Source organism: Tenrec ecaudatus, chromosome 13 (assembly GCF_050624435.1).
Source record: "Tenrec ecaudatus isolate mTenEca1 chromosome 13, mTenEca1.hap1, whole genome shotgun sequence".
NCBI classification, from domain to species: domain Eukaryota; kingdom Metazoa; phylum Chordata; class Mammalia; order Afrosoricida; family Tenrecidae; genus Tenrec; species Tenrec ecaudatus.
Window position 1 is genome coordinate 42,434,386 of NC_134542.1, and position 17,677 is coordinate 42,452,062.

Genomic DNA, 17,677 nt, shown 5'->3' on the forward strand with positions numbered 1-17,677 from the left:
CTTGGTCATTCAAGATTATTATCAGTATACAAAATCATTATACTTTAATGATAAACTAAAATTCAAATGAAATATATCATGGTAAAAAAAAAAGAAATATATCATGGTGTTTATCCTTGAAAAATAATACTTCTTTAATGCTAATGTTGTTGTTAATAGGTGTTGCACTGTCAACTTCGACTCAGTGATTCCATGTGATAGAACTGCCCTATAGGGTTTTGATTATTAACTTATATTTTATTTATTTAAAAAACTTTTGTGACTTAGACAAAGGTTTATAAAGCAGACCATCAGTTTTACATTCCATAATGTAAAACATATACATATTTATATATATTTTTGTTTGAGCTTATCAGTTTAAATCCTCGCAGAGTACCATTGTTTATCCCACTTCCTCCCAGGGTTTCCTGTTTTTATTTTTCCTTGTTTCCTAATCCCCTCTCCTTGGGTAAAAGCTGCCCTTTTCATCTGTGTTATGCCAATTGATTTGACTTTGGTGTCCCCGAGACATAGAGTTTTGTATATTGTTATCTTTTCAGGAAGGAACTCGGGACAGAGTGGTTATGAGTTGGGCTGCTAACTGCCAGAAAGAGTTACAGTCTTGGAAGCTACCCTGCCCTACAGTGTTGCTAGGAGCCCACGTCAACGCCATGGCAGGGAGCTTGCTTTCATGTTTTCATGAGCAGATTTCTAGGACTTTCTCCTGTGGAACCACTCGGTGCAAGTGAACTGTCAGCCTTTTAATTAGCAGCCAACCACCGAACTGTGACACAGCTCCAATCCTCCCCTTAATACCCTGCCATCAAGTCGGTTCTGACTCAGCGTGCCCTCTGTCGGGTTTCCAAGGCTTGGTAAATCCTCATGGGGTCAGACTACCTCATCGTGCTCTCTCAGTGACTGATGGATGGGTTTTGGACCACCAACCCAGCTGTTAGCCATCTAAACCTTACTCAGCAGCCCCACCCAAGCTAGAAACCAAACTTACTGCCCTTGAGTTGTGAGCCTACCTGTCAGGCAGGATCGCCGCTGTGCGTGTCCAAGATTGCATCTCTTTACAAGAGTGGAAGGCCTCACTCCCTGGGAGTGGCTGCTGACCTTCCACTTTGCAGTGCACCATGTAACCACTTTGCCACCAAGGCTCCTTTACACAAACAGCATTTCTCCAGTGCTTAATTACCTGCTAGAATCTATGATAAACACACATTTTCTCCTCAGGGCAGCTTTATAAGGCAAGCATTTTCAGTAACCTCACTTTACAAATGCGGAAACCGAGATAAGAGAGTTTAAGCGACCTGGACCTGTCCGTGGTGGCCCAGCTAAGAAGCACTAAATGGAGATAAAGTGAGAGCACTGGCTCTGAAGTTCTTGTGCTGTTCAGAATATCTGTTCTGTAACCACTAACCCCCCAAAAGCCAAACCTACTCCCATCAACTCAGTTCTGACTCACAGTGATTTTATGTAGGCTTTCCAAGAATATAAATCTTTACAGGACCAGAAAACTTTATCTTTCTTCTGAGAGAACCCCAAGTGGCTTTGAACTGCTGACTTTGTGCTTAGCAACCTAATGCTTATCTGACTGTGCCATCAGAACTCATCTGGAACTCCCAGGTTTATTTAATTCTTGTATCTACTTCTATTTAATCTTTTCTCTCTAACAATTGTGACTATGTGTGCTCCCTAAGGAAGGTGGGCGGCACTGTGGGTTGAGTTTTGGGCCTTTAATACATGGTCAGCAGTTCAAGTCCACCAACTGCTCTCAGAAGAAAGATGTAGCTGTCTGTTCCTGTATAATCGTATAGTCTCAGATTCCCTAGATAGGGTTCCTGTGAGTCCACATTGATCTGATGACAAAGGAATGTCTTGTTTCTGGTATGCGCTTCTGATTTTTCTGCTTAATTTCGTCTATTTGGATGAAGCCTAAAGGATGAATCCATCCTAGATTTCTATAGAAAAAAATACAGTTGACCCTTGGACAACGCAGGTTTGGACTGTGTAGGCTCATTTATAGGAAGGATTTTTTGTACCTTTTGTTGTGGGGAGTGTAAGCATTGCTAATATCTGCTTAAATACTATGTGGTAGCTTTCTTTGGGGTGTTCTTATTTTTTTACTTCTAAATTTGGTGCTGCTGTGGTAGGACCCCCTAGTGGGGCAATAGGAGTCGGAATCTGCTTGAAATGGCAGTGAGTTTGGTTTGGTTTGGTGGTATGTTTTATACCAGGGGTCTTCAAACTTTTTAAACAGGGGCCAGTTCACTGTCCCTCAGACCCGTTGGAGGGCAACTATAGTTAAAAAAGAAAAACTATGAACAAATTCCTATGCACACTGCACATATCTTATTTTGAAGTAAAAAAAACGGGGCAAAACACCCAGTGGGCGGGATAAATGTCCTCGGCGGGCCACATGTGACCCACGGCCTTCGTTTGAGGACTCCTGCTTTCTACTGTAGATAAGAACTCAGTAACCTTGAGCACTGCTCTTGTCCTTTGACTGCTGCATGTTGTTTTCTCTTCTCTCTGGCAACCTCTCTCTGCTTAGGAGAAACATCAGACGGCGTGAGTAAGTCAGTTCACAAGGTCTTCGCTTCCATGCTTGGAGAAAATGAGGATGATGAGGACGAAGAGTATGAAGAGGAAGAGGAAGAAGAAACATCTGAACAACCCACTGCAGGCGACGTATTTGTATTGGAGATGGTTCTTAATCGTGAAACCAAGAAAATGATGAAAGTAATTGACTTGTTTTGATTATTGTAAACATAGTATAAAAATTGACGTAATAATTAGAAACTTAAGTTATAGGAAAAACGATGCGAAAGGAAATTGCATAAAACAACCATTGTTACTAGTTTCTTATGTTTCCTTTAAGAGATTTTTTTAATGTGAAATTCTCTTTTTTTAAATTCTCATTCTTACATGTACCAAAAGGTATTGTAGATTTTTATTACAATATTTTTTAAGCCAAGTTCATTCTGAATGGACAAAGCAAAGATCTTTATCAGATTACATCATAGTGACTCTCCTCGCAAGCAAATCTGTTTTGCAGCGTAGAGGTCTTTGCTACTATTGTAGTGCCCCTCCTCACCTAATGACTAGCTTTCGCTCAACACGTTGCACTTAGAACAACAGTAAACAGCTACTCAACTATTTTACTCATTAACAGCAGTCTGACCAAGGCTGTGTGTCAGTTTGACCAGGTCGTTCTTTTCAGTGGTTTGGCGGTTATGTGACGATGTAATTTGGCAGATGCGGTCATCCTCTGTTTGTTGATAATCACCTGTCGTCGGAACTGCGCCATGTAGATGTTAGTCGTTGCTTTTTTATATATGTTCTTGTAACTATGCTTTAAACTTTCTACTGTAGGGATGTTTGTTTGTTTATAAATTTTAAGGTTTTCTGAGATATTCCTCTTTGGAGATTATCAGAAAATAACTGTTCTTGCATCTGAGTCTTACAATTTTTCCTGAATTATAGACTTACATGTTAGTGAATAGACTTGAATTGCAGCCGTTTAAGCCTTCGATTCTGAACTTAAGTGACTGAGAAAGACCTAAGGGAAATGTTAGTATCATTGTAGCCTATATTTTTTGATGTTCGGATTAAAATCTAAGAGTTCTTATATTTTCAGCTAAATGCTGTTTTCTTGCATGCAGGAGAAAAGGCCTCGGAGTAAACTCCCCCGAGCTCTGAGAGGCCTCATGGGTGAAGCCAACATTCGCTTTGCTCGAGGGGAGCGTGAAGAAGCCATAGTGATGTGCATGGAAATCATCAGACAAGGTGTGTTCTGTGGGGACTTTATATTGATGATAGCACGTTAATAGTCTGGCTTTTAAAGCTAGTGGAACGGAGCTTCACTGTACATTTGGAAAATATATTCAGAAACTTGAAATGGTTGTGATATTATTAACTTGCCACTTTTCACTCGGTAGGCGCTGTTGTTATTCGGTGCTGGAGAGTTTTTGCAACTCGTAGCAGCCCTGTGTGTCCTGGGCGCAGCTCTCCCACGCCTGGGCTGTCCTCACACTTTTTCTTCTATTTGAGGCCATTGTTGCAGCCTCGGGGTCACTCCTTTGTGGGGGATCCTCCTCTTTGGTCTCGCTTCCTCTACTTCAGACCAGGGACTGGTCTCTCCTGGCAGTGTGTCCACAGTACATGGTGAGATGGAGTCTTGCCACCCTTGCCTCTAAGGAGCGTTCTGGCTGCATTCTTCTTCGTTTGTTCTTTTAGCAGTCCATGGTGTTTTCGGTATTCTGCAGTACCATCATTCCGATGCAGAGATTCTTCTTCATCGTTCCTTATTCATTGTCCAGTTTTCACAACTACCCTGGCTTGTGTCAGGCACACCTTAGTCCTCAGAGTAGCATCTTTGCTTCCCAAGACTTTATAGCGATCTTGTTGAGTAGATTTACCTACTGCAATGTTTCGTTTGATCTCTGATTGCTGTTGCCATGAGCATTGCTTGTGGATTCAAGCAAGACGGAATCTTTAACAACTCCAGTCTTTTCTCCATTTATCTTAATATTACCTATTGGTGCAGTTGTTAGGATTTTTACCAAGAATATGAAAATCCCAGGGCACGATACAATGACCCATTAGTGAATGTTCATTGAACTCTTATAGGCTATTTAAAAATCTTTCTTTGTTTTTAATTGGCGTCATTTTAGAGGTTTCAGTTTTTTATAGTCTTATATATGGCGAACATTTTATTAAAACTACTTTAAAGAGCATTCTTTTTTCCCCTCCATTTTGTAGATCACACAATGTTAGATTATCTTAACCTACTAGAATATGCTATTCTTTTGGTAAAAGACACTACTTAACGTGTCATCTCATCTCCAGTAACTGTAAACTTGTGGGCCTCTTGAAGAAAAGCTGCAGAATGTCCCTGGAGCATGTGACGAGTACTATTTTGCTTTCCTGAGATTTTGCCCTGCACATGACTTTTGTCGTCAGAATATACAAAACAACAGAAAAAAATGCTCTTCCATTGAGTTGATTCCGACTCATAATGTAGTTTAATATATATATCTTGATGTTTTATTTAGACTAAGATTCTTTCAGTTTTGTTTGCATTTTGGTGAAAATATATACAACAAAACATACCCATCAAAGAAGGTTTTTAATGTGTATAGTTGCCTGGATTATTTATTATGGTACTTAGAGACCACAATTTTTCTCTTTTACACCCCATCAGCAATAAAATTAACCAACCAATAGCACTGAAAACAAACATCCAGAATGTAACTGAAGAGAATGTTGACTGACGCATTGTGAAAACTAACTAATGTGACTGAACCATTTGTGTAGGGATAAAAGGAAAGAACCACACTTTTAACATGCCGCTTATTCCTTTTCTTGTGTGTGTGACAGCTACCTTTGATTTTAACACCTAGTAATCTTGAATGAACTATGTTTTAGATACATCATTTCAGAAATGGAGATTAATTATGTACTAACATGTCTGGGTTTAGGTGCTGCATAAGTATCATATGTCAATTCTGCTAATTCTGCTTGGTGTGGGAGACTGAATATTGCATTCTGTTGATGTTGCTGAAGTTCACTGGATAAAATTTCTGAGTTACTGAGCTATGCTCAGGCTTAGTGGAAGGAAGGTTTGGAGAAATTATATTTTCCTTAGAGAAAATACTGCTTGAAAATGCTATAAATTTTTCAAAATAAAATTAAGGAATTTATAATCTAGTAAATGACCCTACATTCCATTAAGTAGTTTATATGATTCTTATTAGACTAGTTTAAAGGACTTACTTATTAAGTGATCCTTAGTTTGAAGCATGGGACCATGTTACCTCCATGAAAGAAGAACCAGGAGTGGAGTGTGTCTTTTGGACCTAAGATCCTTGTGCTGAGAAGTTCCTGGACTCAGTGGAAGATTGATGCCAAGACACCTAGAGATGTCCTAGGAATTCCAACCCCACAGTGGTTGGAAGACTACTGGTGCCCTCTTCCAGAAGCTACCGAGAGAAGAAGCCCTTCCTTTAGAGCTGACATTTTAAATGTGGACTTCCAGTGTCCGGAACTGGGAGAACGTGTCTGTCAGTTTGTCATACTTCAATGCTTTACGTGGTGCTGTGGTGCTGGCAGGTATGCCACCAGTATTTCAAATACCACCAGGGTCTCCCATGATAGACATGTGTCAGTGGAACTTCTTACCAAAACACATTTGGAAAAAGGACCTGGAGATATACTTAAACTAATTGGCCAGTTGAAAACCTTGTGGGTGAAGCTGCACGTTGTCTGGTGCAGTGATAGAAGATAAGCCTTTCCAGTTAGAAGGCGTTCATGAGATGACTGGACAAGACCGCTTCCTCGAAGGAGCCCACTGCAGCACCAACATTGTCAGAACGTTCATCAGGCAGTCCTGCTCACAGCGTGTCTGGGTGGTTCCTAGGCTGTACATCTTTATAGGAGCAGGTCGCTTCATCTTTCTCCTGCAGCCTTGCTGTTGGGTGTGCACTGTAGACCTTGTAGCTAGCAGGCCAGTGCTTCCCTGACAGAACTAGCAGGGCTGCTCTCCTCATTGCGTGCATGAAGTAAAGGGTTTGGAACCTTGTTTGTGCTGATGTGGCATGACTCAGAATGAGAAGAAAAGGCTGCAGATGTCTCTTTAATTAGCTAGAGCCTGGAATGAATGAAGTATGGATTCAGGAAAATAAGAAATTGTCAAAAAATAAATAGAAGGCATAAAAGTCAATGTTGTAGGTATTAGTGAGCAGAAATGGCCTAATATTGACCATTTCAAATGAACTGCCAACTGATGTACTATGACTAAGAGGAATGTGGCACTCAGTGTCATAAAGAACAGGTGAGCTTTGCTGAAGTGCCAGCGTTGTCAAAACATGCTTTCAAGAAGCACTAGTAATTGCTGGTGATTGGAATGTAAAAATTGGAAATAACAAGGAAGAATCAGTAGTTGGAGTATGTCACCTTGGTGATAGACCTAACCTCGGCAGTCACATGGTAGGATTTTGTCAGGCCAAACATCTATTCACTGGAAATAAAATTTTTCAACAACATAAATAGTAAGTATACACATGGGCCGTACCAGATAAGTACACAGAAATCAACTACATCTTTGGAAAGAGACTTCAGAGAAGCTCGATATTATCGGGGTGAGTGCAGAGCAGACCAACAATTGGTCATATGCTACCTCAACTTGAAGCTGAAGAAAACTAAAGTCCTAAGAGCCAAAATGCAATCTTGAGAGCGATCCCACTTGAAATTAGAGGCAGTCTCAGGAATAGATTAGTGTCATTGAACACTAGTGACTGAAGAGCAGATGAGTTGTGTGATGGCACAACGATGTCACACTGGAAGAAAAGAAGTCATTGAAAAGGACAGCGTGAGACTTCCACTTTAATGAAGACTAGCTGAAGGGAGCGGAAGAAATGATGAAGTAAAAGAACTAAACAAGAGATCCGTGGGCAGGGTGCGGGGAGCTGAGAAAACAAAAAATATAACGAAACATGAAGAGACCTGGAGTTAGGAAATCAAAGGAAAAGAACGTTTTTGGCATTTCTCAAGATGAAAGACCACCAGAAGAAGTATCAGAAGAGGGAGGGAATACAGAGTCACTTTATCAAAAGAATTGTCCATGTTCAGTGATTTTAAGAGGGATGTATGACCAAGAGTAAATGCTATTATTAAAGGATATTCACTGTGGAAATATTTGAACAGATGAATAAAAAAAACAAAATGTACTGCCATCTGGCCTATTCTGATTTTTAGCAGCCCTATATGACAGAGTAGAACTATGCCTTTTGCTTTCCAAGGCTGTTAGTCTTTATGGGACCAGAAAGTCTCATCTTTCTCCCCCAGGGAGGTTGGTGGGTTTTAAAAACTGTCCTTGTGTTTAGCAGCCCTACTCAGTTTGCTGTACCTCCATAGATTTTTTTTTTCAAACAGAAAAAAGAAATACTAGATGGTTAAAAATTCAGCATTGTATCTTTTATCATGCCTACCCAGTCCGTATGCTGAGCAAATAATTGGAGAAACGGGTCTATATGAAGATGAATGTGGAATCAGGATTAGAGGAAGACCCATTTGCAACCTGCAGTATGCCAGTGATTCAGCTTTGCGTGCTGAAAGTGTCGAGACCTTGAAGCACTTATTGATGTGGATCAAAGACTGCAGCCTTCAGTGTGGTTTACACTTTAATAACATAAAAGAAAACAAGATCCTCACTACTGGACTAATAAACATCAAGATAAAAAAGATTGACGTTGCAGAGGATTTTACTTGGATCCCAAACAATGCCCATGGAAACAGCAGATCAGAAACCACACAACAGTGCATTGGGCAAAACTGCTGCAAAAGACCTCTTTAAAATATTGGCTCAATCCATGGTTTTTCAGGTCATCTCATGCATGCTAAAGCTGGACAATAAATAAGGAACTCATTGAAGATTTGATGTCTTGAATTCTGATTTTGGCAGAAATTAGTGAATATATCATAGACTTGCAGAAGAATGAATAGATTTGTCTTGGACGAGATCCATATCATTGCAGATGATGAGATGTCATTGTACATACTTAGGACATGTTATCAGGAAGGGGACCAGTCCCCGGAAAAGAGAAGCATAGTTGTAAAGTAGGTCAGTAGTGAAGAGGAAGACCCTCAGCAAGATGGTTGACAACAGTGGCTGCAGCAGTAGACGTAAACTGCTGTTGGACCAGGCAGTGCTTCATTCTTTTACACATAGGATTGCTAAGAGTCAGAACTGAAAGGCATTTAACAAGCCTCTTTCCTCAGAAAATATAATTTGTTTTTCATTTCTGATTAATTTTTCTCTGTGTTGAGAAAATAATCAGAGAAGCTGGATTATATGAAGAAGAGTTAGGCATCAGGATTGGAGAAAGGTTTATTAACTTTAGTTAATGCAGATGACACAACTGTGCTTGCTGAGAGTGAGGAGGACGTGAAGCACTTGCTGATGGAGATCAAGGACTGCAGCCTTCAGTGTGGATTACAACTCAATGTAAAGATAACCAAAATCCTCATAACTGGACCAGTAGGTAACATTACAACACACAGAAACAGCATTAGGTTTGCCGAGGACTTCCGTTTGCTTGGCTCTCTAGTGGGTGCTCATGGAAGTCGGTGTGCTGCACAGACCTTTACACAGTGCTGAAAGGCATGGGTGTTACATGGATGTCTAAGGTGCTCGTGACCCCACGCCTGATATTTTTCAATCACCTCATATGCACATGAAAGTTGGTCACTGAATAAGGAAGATTGAAGAAAAAAAATCAATGCATTTAAACTGTGGCGTTGGCGAAGAATATTGATTAGACTGCGGACTGACAAAACAGCTTTCTTGAAAGAAGTCCAACCAGAATGCTGCTTAAAGGCAAGGATGGTGATTCTGGACATGTCGTATAACGTCAGGAGAGACTAGTCCCTGGAGAAGGACATTGATGAAGCGGAAGCCCTCAGTAAGAACAGGGTGAGGGTGGCCCAGGCCAGGCTGAGTTTTGCTGTGCTAGACATGGGGTGCTGTGAGTCACACTGCCTCAACACCTCACAACAGCGACACGTTTCTACTTCTCATGAAAACATGCATAGAAGAATATGCATTTTATGTTCAACATATATTATGTATTCACAATGACATTGATTGTGTTCTTCAAATTATTTAAGTATTCTTTTCAACATGATTACTATTAGCATCAACTGGGTTTTTGGTTTTTTTAATTCATTACAGCTCCTCTGGCTTATGAGCCATTCTCAACTCTTGCCATGATATATGAAGACCAAGGTGACATGGAGAAATCATTACAGTTTGAGTTGATTGCTGCACATTTAAATCCTAGTGACACAGAAGAATGGGTTCGATTGGCAGAAATGTCTCTGGAACAAGATAACATTAAGCAGGCGATTTTTTGTTATTCAAAAGGTAATTTTTTTTCCTACTGAGCTTGACATAATGTATGTAGGCTGTTTAATAACCGTGCTTGCTATTAGCTGTAAAACTAAAGATACACAGTATCGTTGTTCTGCCAGAAGTAAATCCTTGTTGCGGCACTGCAACCTCAATATATTCTGAGCCGTTAGAGCGCAGAATTTGATGGATGAACAGTACTTTACATTTCCTACCACCTCTGAGATCAGTGTTAACTTTAAACTCTTCTTGAAGGTAACAGACAAGAGTGTAATGTAGAAGACGGCTCAGGACACTTAGGTTCTGTTTGGTCTTGAGTCTAACTTTGTGAAGTGTACCAGTAAAGACAGATTCATTATAGAATATTTCCCTTAATTCCATTGGAGAATTCATTTAAAGTATGAAATATTCTGCAAAGACACTCGGTCTCACACAAGTGCCCTCGCTTGTTTTTGTATTCAGTTCTAATTTCTGCTCTTTTGTTCTTTCCAGCCCTTAAGTATGAGCCTACTAATGTCCGTTACCTGTGGGAGCGATCAAGCCTCTATGAGCAGATGGGGGATCATAAAATGGCAATGGATGGTTATAGGCGTATTCTAAACTTTTTGTCTCCATCTGATGGAGAACGTTTTATGCAGTTGGCTAGAGATATGGCAAAGTAAGTTTGTAGTGAAATACATATTAGTAAACTTATTTCTAAATCGAAGCATATGTTTGAAGTAGAATATATATTTCATTAATGTTCCAGGAAGCTAGGATATCATGTTCTTGCCCTTGGTATTACATACTCAGCTCAGTGTGATTGAGTCAATTCTGACTCATGATGACTTTATAGGACAAAATAGAACTGCCCTGGTGTGTTTCTGAGGCTGTAAATCTTTATGGGAGCAGAAAGCCTCATCTTTGTTCCATAGAGTGGCAAGTGGGTTTGAACTGCTGACCTTGTGGTTCATGGCCCAGTGAATAACCAACTATGCCACCAGGGCTCCTTACAAACCTAAATAGATGTGCTTTCTAAAAATCATTTTCCCAGGTCTGTTTTCAAGACTGCTTGGAAAATTGTATATAAGAATATATTAAGGTGGTCTGTAAGAATAAGGAAATTGTTTTAAATTGGGAATAATTACAATATATTTGTATGTAAGTGGAAATATTTTTAAATGACTATGAGAGAATGGTAACAACTTGAACAGTACCCTAAAGTTCATTAGAAGAATGTGATCTGGGATCTTAAGTGTACTAATCATTCACCCCTGGTAAAGGACGAAGGCAGAGGACATGGCCACAGGTACAAATAAATGAGTAGATGTGGTAAAATAGGCAGTGTGCTACCAACTTTTATTCTATTTTCTTGATAAATAAGCAGCATTGCCTGTTAAAGGTAAAGACAGCGTGTGGAAATTTGAAGAAAGGAGAAGGTGCGAAATGGTTGTCTAGATCCTTGCTGCCCCACAGAGTGGGGGCATTTGCATCACCTAGGAGCTTGTTAGAAAAGCAGGTTGTCTGGTTATATACTGTTGCTTTGTGTTCCTCTGTCTAGTTTTCGTGCATGTTAGTGACTCCACAGGTCTGTCTGAATAGGACAGGCTGGATGAACTATCTGGATGAAAAACAACGGGACCGACAGTTCCGGGGGGACTTGGGGTGGGGGGTAGGGGGGGGTAAGGAAGTGGTGTTAACAAACCCAGGGACAAGGGAAAAACATGGGACCCCAAAGGGTAGAGAAGGGGGAGTGGCAGGCCTGGTGGGAAATGATCAAGGGTAAGGTTGCTTAGAGAAGAGGTATACTCTAGCCCAGGTGGCAATGAAGCATGGTAGTAGGGCAGGAGGAAGGTCAAGGGAGATGGAGGAAAGAGCTAGGAGTCAAAGGGCATTCATGGAGGTCTAGACAAAGACATGTACATGCAAATATATATAGGAGGTTGGGGAAATAGATCTTTGTGTCTATATTTATAGGTCAAGTATTAAGGTGGCGGAAGGACCTTGGGCCTCTACTCAAACACTCCCTCTATGCATGAATACCTTCTTTTATTAAATTGGAACTCTATGATGCTCACTCTCCCGACACAACAGCTGGAGCCAACATGGGTGAACAAGTAAATGTGGTGAAGAAAGCTGATGGTGCCCGGCTATCAAAAGAGATAGTGACTGGGGTCTTAAAGGCTTGAAGATAAACAAGCGGCCATCTAGCTCAGAAGCAACAAAGTCCACATGGAAGAACACACCAGCCTATGTGATCGAGTGGTCCCAAAGGGATCAGTTACCAGGCATCAAAGAACAAAAAATCATATCATTGACTGCACACCTCCATGATAGGATCGCTGAAGACAAATGGGTGCATAAGCAAATGTGGTGAAGAAAGCTGATGGTGCCCGGCTATCAAAAGAGATAGTGTCTGGGGTCTTAAAGGCTTGAAGGTGAACAAGCGGCCATCTCGCTCAGAAACAAATAAGCCCACATGGAAGAAGCACACCGGCCAGTGCGATCACGAGGTGCCCAAGGGACCAGATATAAGGCATCATGCAAAAAAAAAAAAAAAGATATAAGTGTGTGTATGTATGTGTATTTATGTGTATATGTATATATGTATGTGTATATATATATTATATTAAATGAAGGGGGAAGTGCAGAGTGGAGACCCAAGGCCCAAGTGTCAGCCAATGGAGATCCCCTCATAGAGGGGCTTAGGAGAGGAGTTGGGTTAATTAGGGTGTGAGGTAGTATCGATGAAGAACACAACTTTCCCCCAGATCCTGGATGCTTCCTCCCCCCAACTACCATGATCCGAATTCTACCTCGCAGGGCTGGATAGGACAGAGGCTGTACACTGGTACATATGAGGGTTGGAGATAAAGGGAATCCAGGGTGGATGATACCTCCAGGACCAAGGGCGTGAGGGACGATGCTGGGAGAGTGGAGGGTGAGTGGGTTGGAAAGGGGGAACTGATTACAAGGAGCCACATGTGACCTCTTCCCTGGGAGAGGGACAGCAGAGAAGGGGGGAAGGGAGACCCCGAATAGGGCAAGATATGACAAAATAACGAGGTATAAATTACCAAGGGCATATGAGGGAGGGGGGAAAAGGGAGGGAGGGGGGGAAAAAAAGGAGGACCTGATGCAAGGGGCTTAGGTGAAGAGCAAATGCCTTGAGAGTGATTGGGACAGGGAGTGTATGGGTGTGCTTTGTACAATTGATGTATGTATATGTATGGATTGTGGTAAGAGTTGTTGGAGTCCCTAATAAAATGTAAAAGAAGAAAAAAAAAATTTTAAGACTAAAAAAAAAAAAAGAAAAGCAGGCTTTCAGCTGCGAGGGGCTAGAGAATGGAGGCGTTTTCAAGGCAGTCAGTATAATGAGAAAGAAGAATACGAGGACTGACAGGTATGGGGGTCTGAAAATGTTGAAGCAGAAGAGCTGTTGGTATTGCGTTTCGGAGGGAATGAGTTGAAAGGAAAGCAAGTAGGTTTTACTGAGTGAGATATACTTCAAGTTAAGAAGTACTGGTAATTGCACACACTGGATCAGATAAAATTAGGATTTTAAAGAAGAAATTTTTTTTCTCCCAAATTTTAAGAAAATGAAAATCAGTTAAAGACCTGGGCAAGGAAATTAGTTTCATTAGCTGAATTAAAGAAATATTCATCCCTTTGCCTCTTAAATTTTTAGGAGTTACTACGAAGCCAATGACGTCACTTCAGCTATTAACATCATTGAAGAGGCTTTCTCAAAACATCAAAGCCTAGTCTCCATGGAAGATGTGAACATAGCAGCGGAACTCTTCATCTCTAACAAACAATATGACAGAGCTCTGGAGGTGGGACATTTCCACGTTTCCATTAGATGTTGAATGCATTCTGTGTATTACAGAAATTCTTAACAATTGACATCCTTGCTCATTTTGGACATGTACATTAAGTTACTGATAAACATGCACACATGCACACACACGAGGAGTTTTTAAAAAGTTCCTGGGAAAATTATATTTTTTGGTTGAAAATTATACTTTAATTTCACTTTTTGAAGCCCTTTGCATCTGTAAAGTGTCTGCAAACAGTAGATTTCTAGATTCCATGTAAAATGTAAAATGCAGAGATTGCTGATATCACATGTGCCAAGTATGTCTATACTTCACGGTAACAGTATTTAACAGGCTGATTGCTGTGATGTACCCCATAAGCTGCTGGGAAAGTTTTCTGGTTTGATATTGGGGAGTATCTTTAGTAAATATGATATAGAAATGTTAACTTTACAGTTTTTTCTTTTAGAAAAGGTGTTCTCTTGCTCCTTAAAAAGATTTTCATGTTCAAGAATTATTTGAGAATTTATCATCTTTGCATTGTAAAAACACTTATTACATAACATTACAAAAATTATTTTCTTCGTATTTTCCTCCTTCTTTTAGATAATTACTGATTTTTCTGGAATTGAGCTGCTGAAAAGAACCACAGAAGACGGCTCCATGGAAGAAAATAAAGGTAGTTTCCTTTGTGTAGGACAGTGCTTATAAGCCTCTCTGCCTCTGTAATTTCTCCTTAGAATTTGGAATCGTGGGGGTGTGTGTGGGGGTGTGTGTTTATTGACTCAGTAATCCCCCCCCCCCGGCAGTATCTTTTTTAACTGTTGTGTATGGACTGCATTCCTGTAAATTGTTGCAAAGCTTCTGCGATTCTGGAAGACACAGTCATTTTATTAAAATTTTGATAGTAGCCTTAACATTTCCCCCCCTATGGCACAAAATTACCCTTTTCTTTGAAGATACCCTAGCAAGAGGAAGACAAGTACATTACTGAGAGAACTAGTCTGGAGCTACCCATTGATTGCAAAGACATGCGGAGCACTTGTTGTTTGGACTAACTCTGTGTGTATATGAACTGGGACCGTCGTACCAATATTGTTGACTTAGCCTTGTGTCACTTTTTAAAAAATTCTCCCCAAGAGGTGAATTTTATTTGTATCGATTCTCATTTTCTCTAACTGATTTCTGATCTTTATTATTTTCTTTCTTTAGCTTCCTTTGGGTCTCATTTGTTCTAGTTTTTCCGGTCCCCACAGTAATTTATTAAAGACATGTTTGAGTCTCTTTTATCTCGGTACATCCATTTGAACATGGCATTTATCTTTGACCCAGGGCTTCTTAATTGTATTTGAAAAAAAAAAAAGAATGAATTGCTGAACAGTTTTTCAAGATTTTTTTAGTTGCAATTAACTTTTTAAAATGATCTGATTTTTAAAATTCTCCTTTAAACTTAAGCACCTGCTTAAAAAATAGAAGGTAATGTGAATGTCTGTGTTGTTTGGAAACTCTAGATGTGCAAATTAACGATCTCTTTAGAGAGTCAGGCCGGAAGGCTGGCATTCAGACTCTTTCAGTACTATGCCATACATGACATTTCCTGCTCTCAGGGATGAGGGGTTCCAGTGAAATGTATACAATTTAATTGTAATTGGGAGAGTCGTGATACTGTCTGTAGTAAAGCCAGTGTTAAGAGAAAGTAGAAGAGGCTGTATTAAGGATCAGAACAAGTATATGGAGGAACAAGTTTAGCAGACCGCAGCCAAACGTGTGCGTTCCAGACTGAGGCTGCCGAGTGTGAGGACCCGCCTGCCGGAGCAGGCGCGTTTAGTGTGCTTTGGTTGGGGAGCTTCAGCAGAGTGAAGGGTAGAAACTGGATTGATAAACATGGACGAGGTCCCCAGAAGGACTCTGCCAATTTCATTTATTTTCTTTGGCTTGGGCTGGGTTAACAATTAGGTTGTTATTTTGCATTATAATTGCTGTTTAAAATGACAGTGATAGCTTTGTTGGAAAATATGACTCTCCCTTTTTAAAATATTAAGACAGAGTTCTGCTCATTTTATTTAGCAACATAGTTTTATCACTGAATATATTTTACTGTATTTCATTAATTCTCTTTTCTTGAATATTGAATCCAGATATAGTGAAGATAGAATCCTATTTTATTTTTAAGTTTTATTGGCATATAATTCACATATACAATTCAGTAGTTCAGTCATATCAAGACGAGTTAGTCATTATCAAAATCAATTTTAAAACGTGTTCTTTTTTCTTGTACTCATTGTTATTAGCTCCCCATTTCCCTGCCCCTCCCCCACCAGACCCCAGAAACCCTGAATCCAGTTAACGGTCTATGGATACACCTAGCCTGGATTTCCTATAGCAAAACTTACAACAACAACAAGCAAAGAAACAAGAACAGCTAGCAACACCAATAGAACAGAGAAAAAGCTCCATTGGAAAGAAACAAAATATTAAAAAATTAGAACAACTTTAAAATGAGCCACAGAGGAGATCAGACGACTAAAGTGTTCAATTCAGTGTCACTTCCTCTGCCACCATCTACGTGGCAGTGAGGGCATGCCAGCACGGCTGTCACTCACCCCGTGCTCTGGTCGGAAGGCATTTACCAGAGGCTTCCTCTGCGCGGTACCACCCCAGCCCCCAGCCCCACCTCTGCTCTTTCAAACCGAAACAAATTTCAAAGGGCCAGAGGGAGATCAAGTGTGGTACTTCAGCTTAACTTAGCTTCAGCAATGCTCTCTGTCTGATCACAAGGCCGTCAGGTCCCCGAGCATTCATGCATTCATTCATCTGTGTGTAGACCTGTTTTAGTCAATTTATAAGATACTTTCTATGAAACAGATTATTTCATTTCAATGGAATTTAAAATTTTAGTCTACCACTTAACAAATCTCCGATGTCTGTGTTTTGGGTTTCACAGAAATGGAGTCCTGCAGTTTAGAAGTTAGTAGACTTTACAAAATATACCTTAAATGTGGTTTGAAAATTAATTTCTGAGGACTTAAACATTGTGTTACTGTTAGGAGGTTTTGAAAAGCAGTACAATGCTGTATCCTTTTCCTAGCCCCTTTGAAAGGAAGATAAGCAGAGGATATTGACTTCAGGAAGAATGACTTCATACATTCTAATTTCTTTTTGTCTTTGTAGTTACATAGTTTTGATGGAAATAAAGGAGTTAATGTTGATTTGGGAATAAGTGAATAAAGTGTTAGGAAAAGAATAGGCAGGATAATTGCTGCCAAAGTCAGGATAAAGAGGATGTAAAAACCTACCTAGTAAGAGAGTTCACTTAACTGGGAAGCGCAGTGGAATTGTTTGATTTGAATGAAGTTAATAAATTCTTACATAGAAGATGTAATTTGCTTCATGTGCCTCAGATTCTACCCCTGCCTATACCTATAGCTTTTGTCTGTGTTCCACAGATGGCGAGAGCGTTTCTTGCAGTATACCTGAAGGGGTGCCCATAGATATCACAGTGAAACTGATGGTCTGCCTCGTTCATCTCAACATCCTGGAACCACTTAATGTAGGTAACATTAAGGTCTGCATGAGAGCCTTCAGATGAAAGAATCTCTTTTTTACAGAGGTCAAGAAATTGTAACGACTCTAGATTTTCACGTTTCTTCAAATAACTAGTTGGAAACAAATGTTACTTTTCTATGGATGTCTTATAAAAGCTAAGTGTTTTGGGAATTGGCTTATACATAACTTGTCTTTTAAAGTCAGAATAAACCAGAGGTCAGAATATGATACTGAGACCATTGGTGATGAATCTGACAGTTATTTCTTTTTCCTGACATCAGATAAGTATTTAATAATTTTAAGACTTTTAGATAAGATATTAAATAAAATATACAAATCCCAGGCTTCGTGGGTGTTTCAGGCTAAGGAGATCAGATAGGTAATGGTGGAGTAAATATGTGAAATAGGCGGTCGACTCTTGAACAGTGCAAGGGTTCAGGTG

General features: G+C 40.0%; 1 protein-coding gene across 1 annotated transcript in view; it reads left to right on the top strand.

The window, feature by feature from the left end:
- GTF3C3 (general transcription factor IIIC subunit 3) overlaps positions 1 to 17,677 on the top strand; it is a 42,333-nt gene that overhangs the window by 6,905 nt on the left and 17,751 nt on the right. Inside the window, exons 3-9 of the mRNA XM_075530453.1 lie at positions 2,537 to 2,724; positions 3,648 to 3,771; positions 9,716 to 9,907; positions 10,385 to 10,550; positions 13,560 to 13,707; positions 14,296 to 14,368; positions 17,136 to 17,239. Coding sequence (XP_075386568.1) covers positions 2,537 to 2,724; positions 3,648 to 3,771; positions 9,716 to 9,907; positions 10,385 to 10,550; positions 13,560 to 13,707; positions 14,296 to 14,368; positions 17,136 to 17,239 — 995 coding nt within the window. The remainder of the gene's footprint in view (positions 1 to 2,536; positions 2,725 to 3,647; positions 3,772 to 9,715; positions 9,908 to 10,384; positions 10,551 to 13,559; positions 13,708 to 14,295; positions 14,369 to 17,135; positions 17,240 to 17,677) is intronic.